This window comes from Tursiops truncatus, chromosome 19 (genome assembly GCF_011762595.2).
Source record: "Tursiops truncatus isolate mTurTru1 chromosome 19, mTurTru1.mat.Y, whole genome shotgun sequence".
NCBI lineage: Eukaryota > Metazoa > Chordata > Mammalia > Artiodactyla > Delphinidae > Tursiops > Tursiops truncatus.
This window is the reverse complement of record NC_047052.1, coordinates 50159270-50182521: the sequence shown is the minus strand read 5'-3', so window position 1 is coordinate 50182521 and position 23252 is coordinate 50159270. Positions and strand designations below refer to the sequence as shown.

Genomic DNA, 23252 nt, shown 5'->3' with positions numbered 1-23252 from the left:
GGTGACGACAGCATTGTGGTGATGCAAAAAACCAATCCTTATGAATATGATTTTTATTATTATTACTAACTGCTAAGATGTCTGGGACCTGCTTTAACATGCTCCAGCAAAAAGAAAAAAAAAAATCAAGGGGACAGAATAAACAAGGATGGAAAAATGGTGACAGCTACAGCTAGGCAAGAACACGGAGGGTTCCTCACACACTCTCTACTTGCAGAATGCCTGGAACTTACAAAATGTTTCCAAAAAGGAGTAAAACAATGTAATAGGAAGAGGGTAAATTCACTTGGAACTTACAGCACTTAAAGATTAGAGAGAAAACTTCAAATTCTATCTCTGGTATTTAAAATCATAAACCGTACCTTTGGGGATTACCGTTTACCATTTTAGTGCAGTATGTTACTTTCTTTACAAACAGAAGGATGAGCTGTGTTTCAGCGCTCAGGCAGAGCACACAGCTAGACCTTCACGTTGCAGACGTGAAGCCCGCTCCTGAGGGCAGGGCCTGCACCTGGGGAAGGGCACCCTGGTGGGACTGGCCTGGCCTGAGTGCAGCCTCAGCTGAAGCGACATTTGTGGCCTGGATCCCACTAGAAGGTAGACCGAATCCAACTGCCTGAACGCTGGGGCTGGGGGAGCCCCCCAGGCAGGACCAAGCCCTGAAGTTCACGGGGCTCCCGGGACAGGTCTCCTGGCAGGCGCTGCTCTAATTGCTAAAAGCTCAGGCCTTGGGACGGGCTCGGGGCTCGGGGCAGCCAGCACCTCATGGGGAGGGGGACGCTCAGCAAGGGGCGGACTTGCCAAGGCCACCCAGCCAGGTCTGGCTCTTGGGACCTGCAGGTCCCACGTCAGAAGCCCCAGCGAAGCTGAATGCGGGGAGGAGCGAGGGGGTAACCCCAGACGGCGAGGGGCACCCTGAGGTCACTGTCCTGCCCCTCACGTCCCCGGTGGAGGGCTTCCCCCAACCCCCGCCTGGGCTCATGGTACCTCGGCTCCCATCGCTGCCCCTGGCCTCCTGTTCCTGTGTGTGCAGCACCTCAGGGCTGTTGGCGAAGATGCAGGTGGGGTGCAGCACGGCGCCCTGCTTGGTCTTGGTGTGGAAGATCTGGAGAAGCCGAAGGCGGGCGCTGGGTGACAGAGGCCCTCAGACTTGCTCTTCCCGCTGCCAGGTTCCCTCCTCCTCAACTCAGAAGGCTCCTCCTCCAGGAAGCCCTCTCTGACCTCCTCCAAGGCTAATCAGGTCCCCCTCAGCCCCTGGGTCCCCATCCCGACCACAACCACTCTGGTCATCTGTCTGGGAACGAGTCTATCCCCTGTCCCCGCCACTAGACTGCAGCCCCACAAGGGCATGGCCAGGGCTGTTTCAGTCACTGCTGTATCCCCAGCACAGAGCAGGTGCTGGGAAGGGGTGACAGACGACAGAACACACACAGGGACGGGGAGAGGGAAGGAGACCCACCTGGTCCGAGTCCTTGCGGCCGCTGTTGAACGGGTCCGGGATGGCAAGCTGTGGGTAGAGGCCCCGGCCCAGCACCAGCTTGAGCAGGGCCATCTGGTCCCGAGTCAGGGCCTGGGCTGAGCTGGCGGCCGCCTGCAGCTGTTCCAGGTTGTGCCGGAGCTTAAACTTCACATCCTGGTGGCAACACGGGGGAAGGTGGGTTCCTGAGGGCCCTCCCCACTACCCCAGGGGCTTGTACTGGAATCTGTGGATCCAAGGGTTTCTGTAGACTCCTGTCCATGGAAACCTGCCTACTGAATGAGGGCAGGGCTGTGTCCTCTCAGGCCCGAGAGCAAGGCCATGTCCCATAAGACCCCCAGGGCAGCCCACATCCCCGCTCTGATCAACTCCATCCCCGCCCACCCCAGGCACCAGTCAGCCCCACGGCGCCTCACCTGGATGTCCACGTTGTCGCCGCCCCCCTGGGAGGCTGCGCCGCCCCGGTCCTCATCGCTGGAGCAGCCGTCCTGGTCCTCCTGGAGCCGCAGCACCTTGCGCCTGCGTCCCTGGCCCTGCTCATGCTGGCGCTTCAGCTGGTAGAGCGCCTGGCGCTCCCGACGCTGCCGTAGCCGACTGTAGCTGTCCCCCGGCTTCGAGGCCTGGGCCCTGGCCAGCAGCCCGTGGTCTTCCAACAGCTCCTGGGGGCGGGTGGGGCCCGAGTGAGGGACACGGGGCAGGCCAAGCGTGCTCTGGATGCAGCACGTTCCGGTCTGGGGCCTGCTGCTGGTGGCACAAGACCTCACCCTCAGAGCCAAACTTTTCCTCAAATGAAGAACAGGGACCTTCCTGGGGCCTCCCTGCTAGGGCTGTTAGGGCTGAAAGGGGCTGTATGAGAACAACTCTTTGCACGGTGCCGGGCACACGACTGCTCCAGGAAAGAGCCGTCTCTGTCATCGGCCAACGGAACACCTGGGCCAGCCGCCAGGAGGGAGGAGAGGAGGCCGGGCCATCACCACCCAGGGTCCTCCCCGGGGCCTCCTCTGCACACAGTCGTCACCAGGCTCCGGGTACGCTCAGAAATGCCAAGACCTGGGCCCCATCCCAGAATGACTGAATCAGAATCTCAGGAATCTGGATAGCACGGACCCTCCCTGTGATTCCAATGCACATTAGAGACCTACTGCCCACGCCTTTGGAAACAGTCTCCCAGGGACCTACTGCATTGGACCTTCTGTTTCTCATCGAGCCCCGACCAACGAGGAGAGATAGGATATCATATGTGACTCAGAGTGAGAGAGAGAAAAGGACCCACACTTTTCATTAGTTTCTCAGCATCTGGGGCTCAACAAAGGTTGGACCGTCACTCTTTAGAAAGTCAGAGATGTTGAGAGATGCCGAGAACAGCTGGGATGTTGGTGGTCCCCAACATGGAGCCCCCCGTGATTGCGTGGGAGGCCTTGGCGCTGACCGTCCACTCTGGGCCTCAATCTGCCCTCCTGCAGGCGAGAGGAACGGTTACCCCAGGGGCTCTTTTATTTTCGTTCCGTGGCACGACCGCAGAGAAGTGCTCGGCACTGGATCTTTCTGTGCTCGAATGGAAAGAGGCCCGTGGAATATTAGCAACACAAGCAAGCTGTGGAACCACATCCTCTTTTTCTTTTTTTTTTTTGCGATACGCGGGCCTCTCACTGTTGCGGCCTCTCCCGTTGCGGAGCACAGGCTCCGGACGCGCAGGCTCAGCGGCCATGGCTCACGGGCACAGCCGCTCCGCGGTCTGGGATCTTCCCGGACCGGGGCACGAACCTGTGCCCCTGCATCGGCAGGCGGACTCTCAACCACTGCGCCACCAGGGAAGCCCGAACCACATCCTCATAATGACGATGAAAACTGCAAACACTTGTATGGGAACACCTGGGTGTCGGGCCCTTCTAAATGCTCTAGGTGTATTAACTCATTTAATCTTCATGGGAACGCTGGGAGGCAGGGGCTATTTTTGGCCTCCCCGTTTTCAGAGTGAGAAGCTGAGGCCCCGAGAGGCCCAGTAACTCGCCCAGGGTTGCACTGCTAGCAAGCGGCAGAGCTCAGATTCACTGCTGGGATGTCCGGCTCCAAATCTGGTGCCCCGTGCGGTCTGCTGGCACTCGGCCAGCTCGGCTCCCCCACTCCAGAGAAGGCGGCTTTTCGTGAGGATGCGGCTTGTGACCCTGTCCACCCCTCCAGGAAACCCTCCTGGATCTCTACTCCTTTGCCCGGGCCGCACTCCACACCTGGTGATGTGACGGTAGGGGAGGCGGGTGTAGGGTGGGACTCTGAAGACTGTCAGAGGATGGGAAGCCGTGCCGCAGAAGGTGTCATGCACACCCCACTCCAGCGCCCCCCACCCCCGCTCGCCAGGTCTGTTCCTGGCCCTGTCTGCCTGGGCAGGCCGGCCCTCACCCCTCCTCCCGGGCCTCACCTTGAACTGGCGCCGCAGGTTGGCCATCTCATACAGCCGATGCTCCTCTATGCCCCGGTGGCGGCACCACCTGCGAGAGTTTCTGCTCCGTTCAGATTTCACCTGGGTGGAGGTCCGGCCACCAGAGGGTCAGGGCCTGGCCAGCTGGGAGGAGGGATGGGGGTGCCGACCCACTGCCCAGACGAACCCAGTGTGAGCCCAAACACCAGCCTCTGGGAGGATGGCAGGCAGGCTTGCCAGCCCTCCCTCAGCACCACCTGCTCTCCTCCTTCTTCCAGGTCTCAGCCCCACTGCCCCCTCCTACAGGAAGCCCTCCCAGACACCACATGGGGTCAGACACCCTCCCTGGGCTCTCCCAGCCCCTTTGGACTCCCCATCACAGCCCATTCTGGCTGGTCACTGTCCAGGGACAGTCTCTCTCCTGCACTGAGCTGGGAGCCCCAGGAGGGCCGGGCCAGGTAGTTTTAGTCACCACTGGGTCCCCAGCACTGCCCAGAACAGGACCCGGCCCGGTCAGGGAACGTGTGCTCAAGATATAGCCCCCAGCCTAAGGCATCTAACTTTCTCCAGATGGCACTGGCTTTCGTCAGTGCTTTAGAAACCTCAGGCTCCCCCTCAGGCGGGGGCCTCTGCACGTGCTGGTCCCATGAGTGGTGGAGTCAGGGTCCTCCCCAGACAGGCCCGGCCTGCGGAGGGCTCAGTGGTCGTCCCTGGGGTGGCGGTGGGGGCACAAGGAGGAGCCACAGCCGCAGGGAGGCCCTGGCCCCGCGCAGAACGACAGCCAGACGGGGGCACCCTGCTGTCAACCTCACCTGCACCCAGGTGTTGAAGACGTTGAAGAGCGTGAAGGGGTCACCCTGGTCACTCTCCAGGGGTCGCCGCGCCGCCACACACTCGGGGTTGCTCTGGGCGCCGCGGGTGAAGGGCGACTGGACGCTGAGGGCGGCGGCGATGGTGAGCACAGGCTCCGCCAGGTGGAACATGGAGCCCAGGATCAGCATCTTCCCTGGGGGCAGACACTGCGCTGAGCCTCCTGGGCGCCTGACAGCGTCCCCAGCCCTCTGGGGCCCCTGACCCACCCTCCACCTCACCCACAAAGGGCCTCGGGAGCCAGAGGGACAGAATCAAACCCAGAATCGGATCCCAATGTGATGGAAGACTGTTTCCACCTGCCCCAAGGTCAGTGGCCTGCATGTCACACATCTGACTCACCCTCACTGTTCCCCTTGCCTACCTTTCCAGAAAGTTCCTGTTACACATGTAGCCTCATAAGATAAAGTAGGGCAGTAAAACAAGGCTGTCCCAGAACCCCTTAGCTCCGTCACCTCAGGCAAGCCCCTCCTCCTCTCTGCCTCTGTTTCCCCATCTGTGAAATGGGTTAACCGCAGCATCTACCTGCTGTGAGGATGAACTGTGCTTCACCTGGGAAGCACTGGGAGCTCCACCTGGCTCAGAGGAAGAACGGTAACTGAGCCACCGGGGCCCCCCCGGGGCCCAGAACTGCCCAGCACTGCATCATCTGTGTCGCCTGCTCCGCAGGGCCTGGGGACCCACGGTGCCAGCCTGGCTGGGGCGTGCCTCCCTGGCGAGCGAGTGACAGCCTTTCTCTGAGCCTCGTTTTCAACTGTACAACAGGAGCGCCCAGAGGCCCTCCCCTCACCAGGTGAAGATGAAATAAGGGCCACAAAGTCTTCCACTGACACAAAGCAAATGCTCACAGACTGTTCTCTTTCTTCTCAGATCTGATTCTCCTTGCACTAGCCCTGTTTCCTTCTAAAATAAACAAAAATAACCATTTCCATGGCTGTCGGTGGCCCTCAGGGTTGGTGGTATCCAGGCTGCTGCCCGTACTGACGCTCCAGCGTGTCGCAATGATGGGGACTTTAACGACATTGGCGCAGGCAGAAAGCTCCCCTGGGAAGTGGTGCCCCAGGTGGTAGAACTCAGCGAGCAATATTCTCTGGGCCGTGGGTTGCTGGTAGACACAGAATGTCTCAAGTCAGGAGAATTGGGCAAGACATATGCCTCGGTCAGCAAGTTCCTCGGCAGGGGCAGGGGTGACTCAGGATGGGCAAGAGGAAGAGGCAGGCGGTTTTGACATCCAACCACAATAGAGGGGGTACCACGTGGAGCTGGGGACAGGCTGTGCAGAGGAGGGAAATGTCTGTTTTGTTTACTGCTATCTCCCTGGCGCTAGAACAGGACCTGACCCAGAGGACCTGAGAATGAATGGACAGGGCCCAGAGAAGGACCAGACTTGACCCCGGGCACTCAGAGCAAGCGGTGTCCCACACCCATTCCCAGGACCCTATGTGATCACCCCAAGGCGGGGTCCTCACCAATCACGACGTCCACAGGCAGCTGGGCCAGCAGGGACCCAATGGGGGTGAGGGCCTCTGAGCTGTCCAGGGCCCCCTGGTCCCGGAGGTAGCAGATGGCCGTTTCCAAGCTGGTTGGTGGGGGTGGCTCGATGAAGGGAAAGGTTCGGGGGTCCCCCACACTCATGCCCTTCATCTGGAATGAGAACCAAACCCTGTCAGGAACGGGGAACACATGAGCCACTGTGGAACACCGGGGGACTCAGGGATCACAAACTTGTGATACGTTAAAATGCCCAATGTCAAGGTTCATTGTACAGAAGCAGGGAAGGAGGGCCAGTATCTGTCTGTCTGCCTAGCAGCTCTTCTCCACACCCTGGCCATGGAGCGAGCAGACGATCTAAGCTGGACCAACTGAGGTTTCTCAGCCCCTGGTCAGAGCAACTGACTAAGGAATGAGCACATGACCTGAGCTGGGCCATTCAGAATCCTTCCCTGGGACTTTGCAGACTGGAGCTGAGAGAGAGAAGCTCCAGCATCCTCTCTGGTTGTGAGGGGCCAGGATGGAAGCCCAGAGCTGTTGTGGTTAGTTTTTCCACTGCCTGGAAATTAGCCCATTCACAGCAGATGGAGAAATCCTTAATTTTTCCTAAGCTAGACCTCCCCCCAACATGGACACACAAAACCATAAAAGCCCCTTTTCTGCTAACAACAGTTTGAGTTGGGTTTCTCTCACTTTTGACCAAAGCATCCCGACTGATTCAAAGGCCCAGAGGGGTAGCAGGTCACGGGGAGAAAGCAGTGAAACACGTATCATCACCAGGCCTGGCATGGCATAGGGAAACGGCACCTCTCTGGTGAGTGGATGAAGGAAGGGCAGGCATGGTGGCTCCCATGACCATGAGAGAGTGAGAACAAGGCTCAGAGAGACTAGGGGATCTGCCAAAGTCTCTGGGTAAGGTGATCTGCTCTCCTGGGCCTGATCTGCAGGGCACCAGAGGTTCTGGCATCCACCCAGCAGCCAGTGGTACCACCTTCCTCCCTGCTCACTCAGCTATGGTGTTGTCTGGGAGATCACTAATACTCATTAAAAGACCTTTAAATGAGAAGCTCTGGGTGAGGGGTAGGGCACGGCTGTTTTTTGTTTTTTTAAGCACTCTCGTGATTCCAAAGTGTAGCTGAGACTGCGAATCACTGCTCTGATCCAGTTGGGCAATGCCACCCCGCCACCCCGGACAATTACAGGTCACAGAGTGGACACGTGACCTAGTTCTGCTGACAAGACAGGATGGGAGACCAGCCAGGGGGCTTCTGGAAAAGGTTCCCATGGCCTTAAAAATGAGACCCACAAACTGGGAAGTCCCTGGCAGGCCAGTGGTTGGGACTCTGCACTTTCACTGCCGTGGGCCTGGCTTCAATCCCTGCTTGGGGAACTAAGATCCTGGAAGCTGCTCGGCGCGGCCAAAAAAAAAAAAATGAGACCCACAAAGAGGGGCAGTTCATCGCCTCTGCAGCCAGACAGTAAAGGAGGAGGAGGTGCTGCCCGTGGCTACCAGAGCCAGGTGGCATTCATGAGGCACACTCTGGAGCCTGACAGCCTCAGATGGAAGCCGGGCTCTGCCACTTGCCAGCCAAACCACATGGATCAAGCTACGTAACCTCTCTGCATCCTGTTTCTCATCCATAAATTGGAATAAGTTTACCTACTACAGAGATTGTGTGAGGAGCAAAACTTATATACGTAACTCAGGCACCTAGAACAGAGCTAGCACCCCGGAAGTACGAGGTAAGTGCTTTTTATCATCATCATCATCATCGTTATTAGGACAGCTGCTGATAAGCTGAGGCTGGAAAGCTAGAAAAAACCCTGTTCCTTTATGACATCACCATTCTATTTAAATAACCAAGCCTGGGGACTTCCCTGGTGGTCCAGTGGGTAAGACTCCACGCTCCCAGTGCAGGGGGCCCGGGTTCAATCCCTGGTCGGGGAACTAGATCTTCCATGCCGCGACTAAAAAAACATCCCAAGTGCTGCAACTAAGACCTGGCACAACCAAAAATATATATATATAGATAGATATAGATATAGATATAGATATAGATATAGATAGATAAATAAATAAATAACCAAGCCTGGAATTTCCCTATCTCAAGGTTTCCTGTTATGTGAAACGGTACGTTTTCTGTATTGTTCAAGTCAGCATTTTTCAAACAGCAGGTTATGTGAGTCAGGAACTCCATGACATGGGTCGCAACTGGCATTTTTTTAAAAGGAAATCAAATGGATAGAAACAATGAGTGTGCATCACCCATAGGAAAGGGGGCTGGTTCATGCCTCTCTCTCACCTGGGCACGTGTGAGCCTGAGGCAGATGCCACCTGCTGTTCCCCATTTTCAATTTCTGCTTCTTCCTGAGCACAGAGACTACACTTCCCAGCCTCCCCTGCAGTGAGGTGTGGCCACAGAACCGAGCTCTCGCCAGGGTGAGGGGAAGGGAAGTACACGGCTTGTGGACCTGGCCCTCACACCCTCCCAAACGTAAGTCCCACGCTCTCTCCCCATCGCTGGCTGACACACATGATGAAGACGCCCCAGGGAGATGATGGAGCCATGAGAGGAAAAAGGCCCAGGTCTCTGAATAAAGGAAACTGCCCACCAACCCAAGGACTAACGTTCTGCTGTGTTGGCTGTTATGTGAGTGGGTCTATTTGTCACAGCAGCCTAATCTAAGCAAATGACGTCTAAGCCATGACATAAAATGTACTGAGAAACCCCGTTTTTTTTGGTTTGTTTTCGTTTTAATAAATTTATTTATTTATTTTTGGCTGTGTTGGGTCTTTGTTGCTGTGCGCGGGCTTTTCTCTAGTTGCAGCGAGCGGGGGCTACTCTTCGTTATGGTGCGAGGGCTTCTCACTGCAGTGGCTTCTCTTGTTGCGGAGCACAGGCTCTAGGGGCACAAGTTTCAGTAGTTGTGGCATACGGGCTCAGTAGTTGTGGCTTACGGGCTTAGTTGCTCCACGGTACATGGGATCTTCCTGGACCAGGGCTCGAACCCATGTCTCCTGCATTGGCAGGCAGATTCTTAACCACTGCGCCACCAGGGAGGCCCAAAACCCCGGTTTTAAAAGCCACTTCTTGATGGGTTTTCTGTTACAGCTGAAAGCATTGTGACTGAGTCACAAGGTTCTTCCCATGACCCTGTGGATTTGGGGGAACAGTTGTCCCCTCAATACGGGATCTGACATTTGGAAGGAATGAGTTCCACTCAGTGGCCTGGCCAGCCCTGCCCTTCCTGACCCTGAAACCATGTCTAAATGCCTCCTGGGTTCCTCTCTGGCACCAGCACTCAGGATGCAGTCCCCTACCAGCCCCTGCCTCACCTGCAGCACCAGTGCATCCAGGGCGACCCTCCGAATCTCCGGGACAGGGTAGGGGGCGAAGGCATCGTAGTCCGATTCGGCATAGAGGCGGAAGCAGACACCAGGGCCCGTGCGGCCCGCCCGGCCCTTACGCTGCTCAGCACTGGCCTGACTGATCCAGAACTCCTGCAGCCGCTGCAGTTTGGCCTGCGGGTCATAGCTCATCTCCTTCACCTTCCCTGGGTGGGCAGGAGGGTAGCAGGGAGGGAAGGGAATGCGTGTGCAGGAGCCACGTGGGCCCTCCATGCGCCTGGCCCTCTACCCAGCCGTTCACTCACTGACACCCTCACTTACTCCTTTGTTCCAGTAACACTAACTGAGAGCTTACTCTTGGCCCCACCCTACCATTTTGTTAATGTATTCTTTAGTTTCCTCATTCATTTATCTTTTCATTTATTTTCTCAAGCCTTTTCTTACTCAGAGGTTCAGTCATCCAACATAAAATTATGGAATCTTTTATCGTCAGTGGCATCAGATTCAATACAATAAGATAACTGCTGACATTTACTGAGCATTCACCCTGTGCCAGGTTCCAGCCTCAGCCTCCAAATGTATTAACGTCTTTAACCCTCAACACCTGAGGGAGGTGCTGTTATGATTGCAAATCATATGAGCAAACAGACGCACTGAGAGTCACACAGCCGGCAGTGTACCTGCAGGCTGGCCCCAGTGCCTCCTCGCCACTAGGCTATGCTGACTTTCCAGAGAACAGTCTAGTTGGGAAGACAGACAATAACAGATCTTGATCTTAAATAGATCAAGATATATAAAATATAATGCCCATACTATGGACAGATCTTGATCTTAAATAGATCAAGATATATAAAATATAATGCCCATACTATGAAGAAAAATAAAGCCTCATAAGGGGAGTGACAGTGAAAGGAGATCACTTAGATAAAGTGAACAAGTGGGCTTCTCTAATGGGGAGACATTTGCGCAGGTCCTGAAATAAGGTGAGGGAGTGAGCCGTGTAAAAATCTGGGGAGAGACAGCTCTCTGCAGAGACGACGGTAAGTGCAAAGGCCCTGAGGCAGGAGCAAGCTAGGAAGGCCTGAGCAAGATTAAGATGCTGCCACTGCTACACAGCCCTAAACACTACCTCCTCCCTGCTGTGGTCCAGAGTTCCCTCACTACATGTGCACAGCTCCAAACCCCACACTTCTCGCCAGATCCTTGAGGTAGCTGGGGGGGCAGCGCTTACCAGAATCTACGACAAAGCGGATCCCATCAATGGTGACTGAGGTTTCAGCGATGTTGGTGGAGAGGATGCACTTCCGGACTCCAGGTGGGGCCACGTCGAACACCTGGGGTATAGTGAAGAGGCGGCATCAGTGCCTTGTCTTTCTCTCACCCCAGGCCCTTTGCACAACTAACTCGGCACTCACTAACCCATGTGTCCAGTGGCCTCCTGGATGTCCCACGGGCACCTCACAGCCATATGTCTAAAACAGCCTCAGCACCTTCTACTGAACCCTTCCCTACTCGGGCCCCCATCTTAGAGATGGCTCCTCATCTACTGCATCACCGGGACCAGAACCTGGGCTGTCCTGGGCTGTCCTGGGCTGTCCTGTCCCTTCTCACCCACCCCGCCACACCAGATCATCTTGAACATCTCATGAATTCACTCCCTCCTCCCCAAACCCACAGCCCCTGCCCTGCTCCACGCCCCTCCTTTCCCACCCTAATCCCGCTCCAGCTTCCTCCCTGGTCTCTAGTCTCATCCCCTCCCATCCAGCCTTCACATGCAGCAGAGGGATCTGCTAAAGCACAAACTGGCACTGCCCGCCACCTTGCTCAGAACCTTCCCGTGACCCCCCTCCAGTGCCCTCAGGACAAAGCCCACCACCACAATGGGTCTTCAAGGTCCCTGGTGGTCTAACCCTGCCCACCTCTCCAGTCCCATCTCTCCTGACTTCCCCTTCACAATCCGGACCCAGCCACTTTGAGTGCAGTTTCCCAGCTGTCCCATCTTTCTCTCACCCCAGGCCCTTTGCACAAGCCCTTCTCATGGACCCAAGAGACAGCCAAGCACAGTGGTTAAGAGCGGCTGTCAGCAACTGCAGCCTGCAGGCCAAATCCACCCTGCCACCTGTTTTTGTAAATCAAGTTTTAATGGAACACAGCCTCACCAGGTCAGTCTACAGCTGCTTTCTACCTGTAATAGTAGAGTAGTTACGACAGAGACCACAGAGCCCATAAAAACTAAAAATCTGCCCTCTTCACAGGAAGTCTGCCACCCTCTGGTTAAGAGTATGGGCTCTGGTACCAAATTACCAAGTTCTACAGCCTGGCTCTGCCAATTATGTGACTTTGCATAAGTGCCTACGCCTCAGTTTCTGTATCTATTGAATGGGGACAACAGGACCTGGCAGACAGGGCGGCTGTGAAGCTTAGAGACAAGGAGTGCACAGAGCTCAGGACTCTGCCCAGCACAAAACCAGTGCTCCACACGCTTCAGCTGGGACACGCTTCTCCTCACCCCCTTCCTAGAATGGGGCTTTCTCAGGTCTCCACGTACAGAGTCCCTTCCTCCAGAAAGCCTTTCCTGAATCCACCAAGACTCTGCTCTCAGAGTATCCAGAGTTCTCCTCTACCACTTGTGGGATTGTCAATTACTTGTCTATCCCCCCTCAGTGGACCAGCAGCTTGAGGGGAAGAACCATATCTCAGCTCCCACTGTATCCCAAAGAGGCCCCTTGGAGCAAGGGGAGCACTAAGGAGGTGCTCAAAGCTTGTTTCTTTAATCACTAAACAACCAAGTCTGACCTGAAGGGATTCTTCTGGAGGTGACTATGGTAGTCAGCCTCCAGGACAGCCTGGGGGAGTCTCAACTCCCAGGATTCACACCCTCACCCAGTACCTTCCCCCTGAACAGGGCAGACCGGGTAAAAAACTAAGGGATAGGGCTTCCCTGGTGGCGCAGTGGTTAAGAAACCACCTGCCAATGCAGGGGACACGGGTTCGAGCCCTGGTCCAGGAAGATTCCACATGCCGTGAAGCAACTAAGTCTGTGCGCCACAACTACTGAGCCTGTGCTCTAGAGCCCGCGAGCCACAGCTACTGAAGCCCACGTGCCTACAGCCCATGCTCCACAACGAGAAGCCACCACAATGAGAAGCCCACACACTGCAACGAACAGTAGCCCCCACTCGCCACAGCTAGAGAAAGCCCGTGTGCAGCAATGAAGACCCAATGCAGCCAAAAATAAACAAATAAATTTAAAATTAAATAAATAAAATAAAACTATCTACTATCTGGAAATTAAAAACAAAACAAAAAACAAAAAACACTAAGAGATACTGTAGAAATGATGGTTTGTGATTTCCAAAGCTAGGTCATAAAAGATGCTGTGGCTTCTACTTTGGTCTCTTGGGAAGAGCCAGCCACAATATCGTGAGGACACTCAAACAGCCCCCTAGAGAGGCCCCCAGCCAACAGCCAGCTCCATCTGAGAAGATAATCCTCCAGCCCCAGTCAAGCCTTCAGATGAGAGCATCCCCAGCTGACATCTGACTGCAACCTCATTAGAGACCCTGAGCCAGAACCATCCAGCTAAGCTCCTCCCAGATTTCTGATCTACAGAAACTATGTGAGATAATGCATGTAACAGTAAACGTGCCGCTAGGTTTGGGGGTAATTTGTTATACGGCAATCAATAACTAACACAGTGACCCAAAGGCCTCTCTCCCAGCACCCTTCCATTCCAACCAGGCAGTCTCTTCACCTTTCCCCACACCCCACTCACAGGTTCCCACCTCCAGGCCTTTGCTCAAGCTGGTTCCCCCCACCTGGACTGCCTTCCTCCCTCTTCTCCTACTCAAAACCCTCCTTGTCTAGGGCTTCCCTGGTGGTGCAGTGGTTGACAGTCCGCCTGCCAATGCAGGGGACACGGGTTCGTGCCCCGGTCCAGGAAGATCCCACATGCTGCGGAGCGGCTGGGCCCGTGAGCCATGGCCGCTGAGCCTGCACTCCACAATGGGAGAGGCCACAACCGTGAGAGGCCCGCGTACCGCAAAAAAAAACAAAAAACAAAAAAAACAAACCCTCCTTGTCCTCCAAAGCTCAGCTCCAATGCCTCCCACCTCATCAGGAACTCAAAGATGGGAGCAGCCCCTCTGCAGCCCACAGCCCTGGCTTGTGGGGTCATATCTGTCCTGCATTAGCTGCCCTCAGCCCCCCCAGACCCCCAACTGCCCCACGTGGCCTGGCTGCATGCGCCACCTTGTCCTGGTCGGCCACAGAGAGGGCACTGTGCAGCGGCAGCACCGCCCAGCGCTGGGTGTGGCTGGCGTAGGTCTGGGCGGCCTCGAGCACGGCGCTGATCTCCGCCATGCCACTGAGGAAGACCAAGAGGTCACCCCGCTCCTCGGGTGGGTACTTATTGTCAATGGCCTCCAGCACCCTGAGGAAGGGCCGCGGGTCCAGCTTCTCCGACTTGGATGTTGTCGGCTCGGCCTCCTGCGGCTGGTACACAACCTGTGAGGAGACAGCCCCAGGCAGGAGCATACCTTGTCACTCCAGCTCCCAAGCAATGGGGCGAGGAGGCCACAGGCTGACAGAGAAGACACAGATCAGTCAGGCAGCAGACAGCACACTCAAAGACGGTATCTGAGGAGGATGTAATAAAAGGTCGAAGTATCAAGGTAACTGGAAGGTTTCTGGGGTGCTGGTAATGTTCATGTTTTTTAATCTGGGTGCTGGCTCTATACAGGTATTTAATTTGTGAAAATTAATTGAGCTGTACACTTGTGATATGGGTACTCTTTTGTATCTGGAGTATAACTCCAACAAGAACAAAATTTTAAGGGGTGGAGTTGGGATTAAAACACTAGAAATCACTTCTCTGAAAGTAACCTCACTGTTTCTAATGGTTACTTAGAAGACAGACCGATGGGCATTTAGACCCAGAAACCACAAGGGACAGTGCATCTCCTGGGGCTAGGAACCTCAGAGCTCTTATCAATTCTTGGGCCCCAAAACAAGAGGAAGTAGTGGTTATCAAAACCATAAAGGAGGGCTTCCCTGGTGGCGCAGTGGTTGAGAGTCCTCCTGCCGATGCAGGGGACACAGGTTTGTGCCCCGGTCCGGGGCAGCGGCTGGGCCCGTGAGCCATGGCCGCTGAGCCTGTGTGTCCGGAGCCTGTGCTCCGCAACAGGAGAGGCCACAACAGTGAGAGGCCCGCGTGTGGAGAGACATCTCGAAAAGGAGCTGTGACTTCGGGTGAGGGTCACAGGTCACTGGAGACCTCAGGGGAGGGGCTGACTCTCCTTTTCCCACTGGCCAACCAGAAGGCAGAGGGGAAAGGGGTCCGTTTGTGCCTCCCAGGGAAGACAGGAAGGTGGGGAAGGGACAAGGAGATCTGGAAGGGCAAACAGAAGCTATCGGGCACAGGGACATGTCTGTCTGTGAGTGGGATTCAAGTCCTGGCTCTGCCACTTCTGAGATACTGCTAATCACCCTGTGACGCACAGGGCAAGAATTACCCAGACCCAAATGTCCAAAGCACTGAGTCTAGAAACCCTGCCCTGTGAGATGGGAGAGCAATGAGAAAAGAGGAGCCTGGGTCCCTGAACGACCACGTAGAACAGAGCTGCCCATCAGCCTGGACCAGCCACACCTGGCTGGCTTGGGTTATATAAGAAAAATTTATTTCTATGTTATTTGAGCCTTTAAATTTTGGGGTCTCCTCTAACAAGCACTTAGCACTCTATCCAGCACACTGTAAACGCTCCAAAAACAGCAACTTTAAAAAAGAGAGAGAGAGAGAACATCATTAATCAAAGAGATGGGAAACAGAGAAAAAGAGAAGAGAAGGGACATGTCCAGGGTGGCCAGAGACCAGGTGGGAAGTCTGGGGAGGGGCGAGGGGGGCACTGACCGTGATGGGGAAGAGCCTCCCAGGCACCTGTACCACGGGGGCACTGCCGAAGTAGCTGGAAAAGAGCGAGATGTTGATGGTGGCTGACATGAGGATGACCTTGAGGTCAGGTCGCTGGGGCAGCAGGCGCCGGAGGATACCCAGGAGGAAGTCGTTGTGGAGGTGCCGCTCGTGGACTTCATCGACGATCAGGACCTGGTACTGCGGCAGGCGGGGCTCCCGCTGGATTTGCCTCAGGAGCAGCCCCACTGTCAGGAACACGATCTTGGTGGCCGCCGAGCGTGTGCTCTCAAAACGGATCTGGTAGCCGACCTGGGAGTGGGGGGCAGTGGGAACGTGTGGTCAGGAGAGGACCTGGGCCTGGGCCACAGCCCCTCGCCCTCCCCAAATTGAAAATCTGAGCAAATGTCCCACATCAGACTCTGGAGTCCAACAGGCTTAGGTTCAAATGCAACCTCTGCCACTTAGTGCTGTTGACTTGGGCAACTGCATCCCACAGATGCGTATTTCTTCCTCCTAGATGCGGTGAGAATTACATGTGCTAATGCACATAAAGTACTTGGCACAGAGCCTGATGTATGATACTAATTAATTACAATAGTAATGCTTAACCCTTCTTTGAGTCCTTTCTATGTACCAGGAACTACTTTAAATCTTTATGTATGTCAACTCACTCCATCCTCACAACTGCCACACAGTATAAGCACTAGTGTTACCCTCACCTCAGAAATGGAGAAACAGACACGAGTCATCCAAAGTAAAATCGCTAAAAAGTGTTATGGAGAGGAAATGTATCTTAACCCCTACCTCACATCATACACACATAGATTTCAGATGAATTACAGTCCTAAATGTAAAGGTTTTTAGAAAAAAACAGAACATCTTCATGACCTTAAAGTATGCAAAAATTCCTTACACAGAACCCAAAGGGTGGCAACCGTAAAAAGAAAATGACAGACTGTATTATATTTAAATGAAAAGACACCATCATCAAAAGACACCATTCAGAAAATGAAAGGAAACTCACAGAATAGAAGACAAGATTTACAATACATAAATCCTACAAAGGCCTCATATCCAGATGCTATAAAGACAGATAAATCAAGAACAAAAGCACAGAAAACACAAAAGCGAAACGGGAAAAAGACTTGAACAGACACTTCACAAAAGAGGATCTCCAAATGGCTAATACATACATGAAAAGGCACTCAATGTCCTTAGTCATCAAGGAAACACAAATTAAAACTCACAATGCAGGGACTTCCCTGGTGGTCCAGGGGTAAAGAATCTGCCTTCCAATGCAGGGGACACGGGTTCGATCCCTGGTCGGGTAACTAAGATCCCACATGCCGCAGGGCAACTAAGCCCTCTCGCCACAACTAGAGAGAGAAAAACCTGCATGCCACAACTAGAGAGAAGCCCGTGCGCCACAAGGAAAGATCCTGCATGCCTCAACAAAGATCCTGCATGCCACAACTACTACCCAACGCAGCCAAAACAAAACAAAACTCACAATGCAAATTAAAATGTGATATCACTACAGACCCACTGGAAAATCTAAAATGAAAATGATTAACCATAACAAGTATTGGTATGACCCAGTGATCCTACCCTTATTAGATATATACCCAACAGAAATATGTACCAAAACACACCAAAAGGCATGTTATAGAATGTTCGTAGTGGTACCATTCACAAGAGCCTAAAACTAGAATTCTCCGCAATGCCCATCAACAGTAAAAGGAACCAATATCTGTGGTGCCTTCACAATGGAATACCATACAACAGTGTGAATGAATGGTGTACATCTACATGATGATACTATAGGTGAGTCTCACAAAACTAATATTGAGCAACAGAGGCCATAACTGGTAATAGTGAGCAAGAGAACATACTTTTTGATTCCATTTATAAAAAGTAAGAAAAAGAGGGACTTCCCTGGTGGTCCAGTGGGTAAAACTCTGCGCTCCCAATGCAGGGGGCCCCAGTGCAATCCCTGGTCGGGGAACTAGATCCCGCATGCATGCTGTGACTAAGAAGTCCGCATGCTGCAACTAAAAGATCCCGCGTGCTGCAACTAAGACCCGGCATAGCCAAAACAAACAAATAAATAAATAAATAAATTTTCAAAAAAGTAACAAAAAGAGGAGAAAATAATCTGTGATATTCTATCACTAACGCAGGTCTGATAATCTAGCACTAAAATAACGATCTATCCCTAAGAACAGTGATGACTCTTGAGGCCTCAAGGCAGTAACTGGGAGGCGAAACGAGGAGGTTTCTGGGGTGCTGGTAAGTTTGACTTTTTTACCTGAATGCTAGTTACACAAATGCAGTCAACTTACGAAAATTCACAGAGTTATATACGCATGATACGTGCATTCTTCTGTGTTGAGAGTATGATAACTTCAAAAACAAAAATTTTTAAGTGGTCGAGCCAGGATTAGAACCCTAGAACTCATTAGTAGGAAGCATCCTCATTCTTTTTTTGTGACTGCCTAGAAAAAGACTGATAAACACAGAGGCATTGCCGATTTTTGACTGTTAAGGTGCTATATTGGGTAATGTTAGTGCCTTTGTCATTTGGACCATCTCCAGGCCAATCGATAGATAAATTTCTACAAGAATCATCTCTGGGTCAAAGGGTAAGGGTTTTCGTAACGATGCTGCCATAGGGCAACCAACTTATTCCGCGAGGTCACTGGGAAAAACCGGAAACCTGTTCTGTCCCACTCACCTGTGAGCCATACTGACTGAGGCTCTCAAAGCCGACCCGCTTCGCCAGTGAGATGCAGGCGATCCGCCGGGGCTGGGTGCATGCCACGTGGCTGAAGCCAGCGGCCAGCAGGTACTGGGGCACCTGAGTGGACTTGCCACAGCCCGTGTCACCTGCCACCACCACCACCTGGTGCTCCTTCAGCGTCTGCAGGATGCGATCCCCATACTGGGCGATGGGCAGTGCCATGCGCTCACGCTGCAGTTTGGCCAGCCGCCCAAACGCCTGCTTCTGGCCAAAGTCCAGGTAGTGCAGCAGGGCTTGGCGGAACTCAGACACTCTCTCCGGGGCCAGGCGCCTGCCTAGCCCCCGAGAGCGCCGAGCGTCGGGGCCAAGGACGGAGAGGTTGATGCGGTAGCGTGGGTCATAAGCGCGAGGTAGGTCGGCCAGTGCCGGGATGCTGTGCTTGGGATGCCTAGAGTCTTTCTCCTCCTTCCTGGTGGTCTTGAGATTCTGGAATCTCTGCAAGCGTTCAAAGAAGGTCCAGAATTTCTGGCACTCCTCAGAACCCTGCCGGATATAATCCTCATCACCGAAGAAGGCGTCCTCGAAGAGGCGACGCGTCTCTGGACAATTCCAGTCCCATTTCTCCGGGTCCTCTTCCTGACTGGGAGCCGGGGGTCGGTCTCGGGGACCCCTGCCCTCCCATGTTCTGGGAGGCGGCATGCCGTGGCTAATCCCAGTGTTGTCACAAAACTGGCCTCAGTTCTGATCACCTAGACCAGATATTCCCCACCTCCTGCAGTGAGAGGCCAGTGCCTGCAATAAGGGAGCACTTTGTCTTCAAAAAGCTAATTTCCTCCTCAGGGGTGCGATAGGATCACGGCAGGTGCTGGTAGAGTAAATGCCCTGCAGCCTGGGTCAAGCTGGTGACACACAGGGCACCTCATGACTCCTGTGGTGATCTCTGGGATGGACACAAGTTCATGCTGGGATCTCGGGCCCTGAATGTTTGCGGGAGAGAACAGAAGACATTCATTCATTTTTAGAAACACTTATTGAGAGCCTGCTGTTTTGCAAGCACTGGGATGGGGGGAGGGACAGCAATGAATAGGACCACACCGAGATCCCGAGATGGAGGCTGTGATAAAGGAAGCCCAGGGGGTTGCGAGAGCCTTCCTTGACTGTGCTTGGGAGTCAGGGAAGGATCCCCGGAGGAGGGAATGTTTGACCTGAAGGAATGTAGGTCATGTGGCCAGTCAACAGCAGAACGTGGTCCTGAGAGGTGATAACATGAGAGAGTTGTGGTCCACTGAGTTTCAGGGCTCCTGGGAACCCTTTGAAATCAAGTGCACAGTTTTGCAAGTGTTGCATTATGTATGTTTTGTTTTTGCCTGCCCGGCAATTCTTTTTTTCTTTTTTTTTTTTTCAGAAAAACCTATGCACTTTCCTTTGGAGAGCAGCCCTTCCTGGAATCCACATGGTTCCCACTGCCTTTAAGTGAAGAGAATTCCTACTGGTTGGGCAAGTGACAAAGGCCTGGCCAATCACAGTACCCTACTCCCCCTTTAACCAGTGACTGGTCTGAAGAGTGGACACATGGGCCGGGGAGGTCCAATCAGGGCCTTTCCCTGGAATTTACACTATGTTATTAGGAGACAAAAGCTTATTTACTGTGGCTAAGCAAGGACAATATAAACAGGGAGTTGTTTGTAGTAGCTCTTAAATAGTCTTTCCTAGAAATCTATCCCACAGAAAAGGCTGCACGTGGGCACAGTGAGGCACACACAAGGATGGTCACCGAGCAACTACAAGGAGAGAAGTGGAAGAGGGACGGGGAGAAGCTTGGCAACATCATTCAATGCCTGAGGCTTAGTTCCCACCAACCCTCCACTTCATGGCTACACAAGAAAATGTCTTTTTCTTAAGGTTTGGTTTCTGACTCTTAGCTGCGTAAGTCCTAACTAACAAAGCACATCCCCGCGTATGTGCAATTTTCTGGAGCGAAGCCTATCACTCAGATTCTTCAAAGAGTTTATGATCTTAAAAGGGTCCCGAGACTTCCACGGTAAAGACTTCATGGTCAAACAGATCTGGGTTTGAATAGCAGCTTTATCAGATGTGTGACCACTGGCAAATTAAACCCTTTGAGGTTTTCTTCATCTATAAAATGGGGGCAATACCCATCTCAAAACACTGCAATGTTTATTGCCTAGCCTGGCACAGAGAAGCTAAACGGGTAACTGGCATACAAGTCCAGTGAGAGGAACCACAGGCATACAACCTGGAAAAAAAATGACACTCAAATGGCCACAATTCACCCTGGTTCATTAGCAATGCTTTCACCTACTCTGCCTTCAGTCTCTGAGGGCCATCACAGAAGAGTTCTGAGGTTCCACCTCTGTAGCCTCAGAGGGACCCAGACCAACCCTGGGGGTTATTAGAGCCAGGTGAGGGTTTCAGCTGAAGAACTTGTGAACTGGCAGACCTGTTTCCCACAGGAGCAGTAGCCATGCGTGGGGATGTGTGGGGAGTGCACATCACTTCCTGGTAAACACCTGGGCTGCGTGATGCCTCAGCGCCTTCAGAAGGAATTCCTGTTCTAGAAGGGAAGGAAAAGGCCTTGAAAGACTGCTGGGATGCTGAGCCAGTGTTTCTCAGAAGACAAGGACAATTAGATGGAGGAGAGCGTTCCTCCCAGACTGCTGCCTGCCTGTCCTTGCATGTGGGCCGGAATGAGAGCACCCTCATGACCCTCAAGGAATCCATTCTCTTAAGACTACCTTTTCGACTTCCTGGATCTACTAGTTTCTCTGTAACTGTGTCTCGGACCATCTCTTGGTCTCTTGGCCTGTATTTCCTAGGCTTAAGGCTTTTAGAGGTTTTCTCCGCTTCCCTATTTCTCTCCTGTCTGGCTCTCCATCTTCAGGTCTCTTGTCTTTTTTGGTCCATCCTGCTCACCATCCTCATCTCTCTTCCCTTTCCTTGCCTGGTCCCATGTCTTTTCATTTATCTAATGCTCTCCCATTCGGATTCTGTTCTTTAGTCTGATTTTCTCTCCAGCTGTCTTCCTCCATTCGACGCCACTCTACTTCAGTTTTCCATCCGACTGTCTCATTTTCTGTTTGAATTTTTTTTTTCCGACTCTCCGTTTTCGTCTCTCTCCATCACGCTCTTCCTCCATCGTGACTCTCTCATCTCTCTCCATTTCTCCCTAAAATTTTGTCACTCAGTTGTCTGAAGCTTTAACAATAGCTAACATTTACTTAGGGCTGACGCATGTATCAGGTACTATTCTAAATCACTCATATATATTTATATGCATACATATACATCATACACACATATACACACTTTTCTCGCAACCTTAGTTTCCACTCTCATCTTTCTACGTTTCCCTCCATTTCCCAAGTTCCCGGTGCGATCGCATTTCTCTCGTACTCCCTCTAAGCCTCTCTCGGTAGGACCCATCAGCCTCTTGCCCTCGATCTCTCCAGTTTTCGGCTTCCCTCCTCTCTCAACCTCCCTGTCTCTCGGTCCCTCAGTTTCTCGAAGCTTCCTTCCGTGCCTCCATTTCTTTCAGGCTCTCTGACCCTCAGGTTCTCTCAGGAACGCTCAGGCTCCACCCCGGTCTGTGTCTCCCGGCTGCTCGGCCTCCTCCAACACACTACCTCATCTCGGGATTTCCCTCCCCCCTCAGCTCGCTCCCAAGACGTTCCCGGACCCGATCGGACTCCGGCCGCCGCCGCCACCACCCTGCGCAGCCGCCCCACCCCCTCACCTCGTTCGCCACCGCGAACGCCTCAACTTCCGGTCCGCAGGGTCCCCCACGCTCCCGAAACAGGTCCTGCGCCTGCGCACGCCATCCTCACAGCCCAGCCCCGCCCCACTGCAGACTCGAACCAGTGAGCAGCTGCGAGCGCCCAAGACTCACTCTGCGCCTGCGTACAGCACGCTCAGGCCCCGCCTTACTTAGGGCGGAGCCTCGGGTGACGCTGCGCCCTCTAGGGGTTCGGTGGGGGCGTGACGGTGGAGACTTGCTCTACGTTGCGCTAGAACTTGCATCTGGGCATCGCCCGGACGCTGGGGTTTTAGCCGAGCTAGGAAGCTGGCCGGAGCCCAGACACTATTAAAACAGTCCCGTTATTTATTTATTATGATTCATAATTATTAATACATAATTCTATCAATGTATAATTCACCCTATCAACTCACTAATGAATAATACAACTCAACTTCCCAGCTTTCTGTCTTAGACGTCCTATGTTTTCCAGCGACGACCACAGGGATTAGATAGCCGTTAAGTGTTTGTTGAATGAATGACTAAATGAACGAGAAAAGTCAGTCCTCTTTAGTCCTAGATGGGCCAGTCATTGCAGCCCTGAGCCTGTTTCCCTATTTATAACACGAGGATAATACCTACTTTTCAAGGTTGTTGGGAAAAATAAATGCAAAAGTATACATAAGGTACATAAACTTTTTTCACTACTGTACATATAGGCACTTCATAAATGTTAGATCTTTCATTTTTATTTTTATATCCTTCCTGTCATTCTCCTCGTACCTTTGGATAACTTTGCAGTTAAGGAGGTACAGCCTTCATTTCTGGAATCAGTTATAGGCACTGAGGATACAGAAATGAACAAAACAAAGGAGCTCGTAGTTTGGTGGGGGAGACAGACACATAGATTAAAATAAATAGACTGTCAAGAAGAACTGCATCCTCTATGGAGAAAAACAAAGCAGGGAAGGGGCAAGGAGTGATGCTCTTTGGCCCAGTGACAGTCAGAGAAGACATCTCCCAGAAAGTAGCATTTGAGCAGAGAGCTGAAAATAGTGGGGCTGCAAGCCATGGGGATCCCTGGGCGGGGACGTTCTAGGTAGAGGAAGCCCCAGAGGCCAAGACTGAGATGACCACAAACTTGGAGGGTTCAAGGGCCAGCAAGCAGGTTTGTGTGACTGGATGAAGGATCGGGGAATAGTAGGGAGAGAGGAAGAGGATAGATCGTACACACCAAAGTGAGG

General features: G+C 53.1%; 1 protein-coding gene across 4 annotated transcripts in view; it reads right to left on the bottom strand.

The window, feature by feature from the left end:
- The window catches only part of DHX34 (DExH-box helicase 34), a 31996-nt gene extending 9884 nt beyond the window's left edge, over positions 1-22112 (bottom strand). For 2 of the 4 annotated variants that reach the window (XM_033844197.2, XM_033844202.2), the window contains exons 1-12: positions 22009-22112; positions 18249-19231; positions 15512-15823; positions 13855-14109; positions 10835-10937; positions 9592-9809; positions 6233-6407; positions 4706-4899; positions 3894-3995; positions 1894-2136; positions 1460-1633; positions 988-1105 (exon numbers count right to left, since the gene is read on the bottom strand). In XM_033844197.2, coding sequence (XP_033700088.1) covers positions 988-1105; positions 1460-1633; positions 1894-2136; positions 3894-3995; positions 4706-4899; positions 6233-6407; positions 9592-9809; positions 10835-10937; positions 13855-14109; positions 15512-15823; positions 18249-18953 — 2599 coding nt within the window. In that variant the 5' untranslated portion in view covers positions 18954-19231; positions 22009-22112. Of the gene's footprint in view, positions 1-987; positions 1106-1459; positions 1634-1893; positions 2137-3893; positions 3996-4705; positions 4900-5686; positions 5869-6232; positions 6408-9591; positions 9810-10834; positions 10938-13854; positions 14110-15511; positions 15824-18248; positions 19232-20715; positions 20739-22008 lie in introns of those variants that run through there. The other 2 variants (XM_033844201.2, XM_033844198.2) reach the window with 2 other exon arrangements.
- Between the last annotated feature and the right edge of the window lie 1140 nt (positions 22113-23252).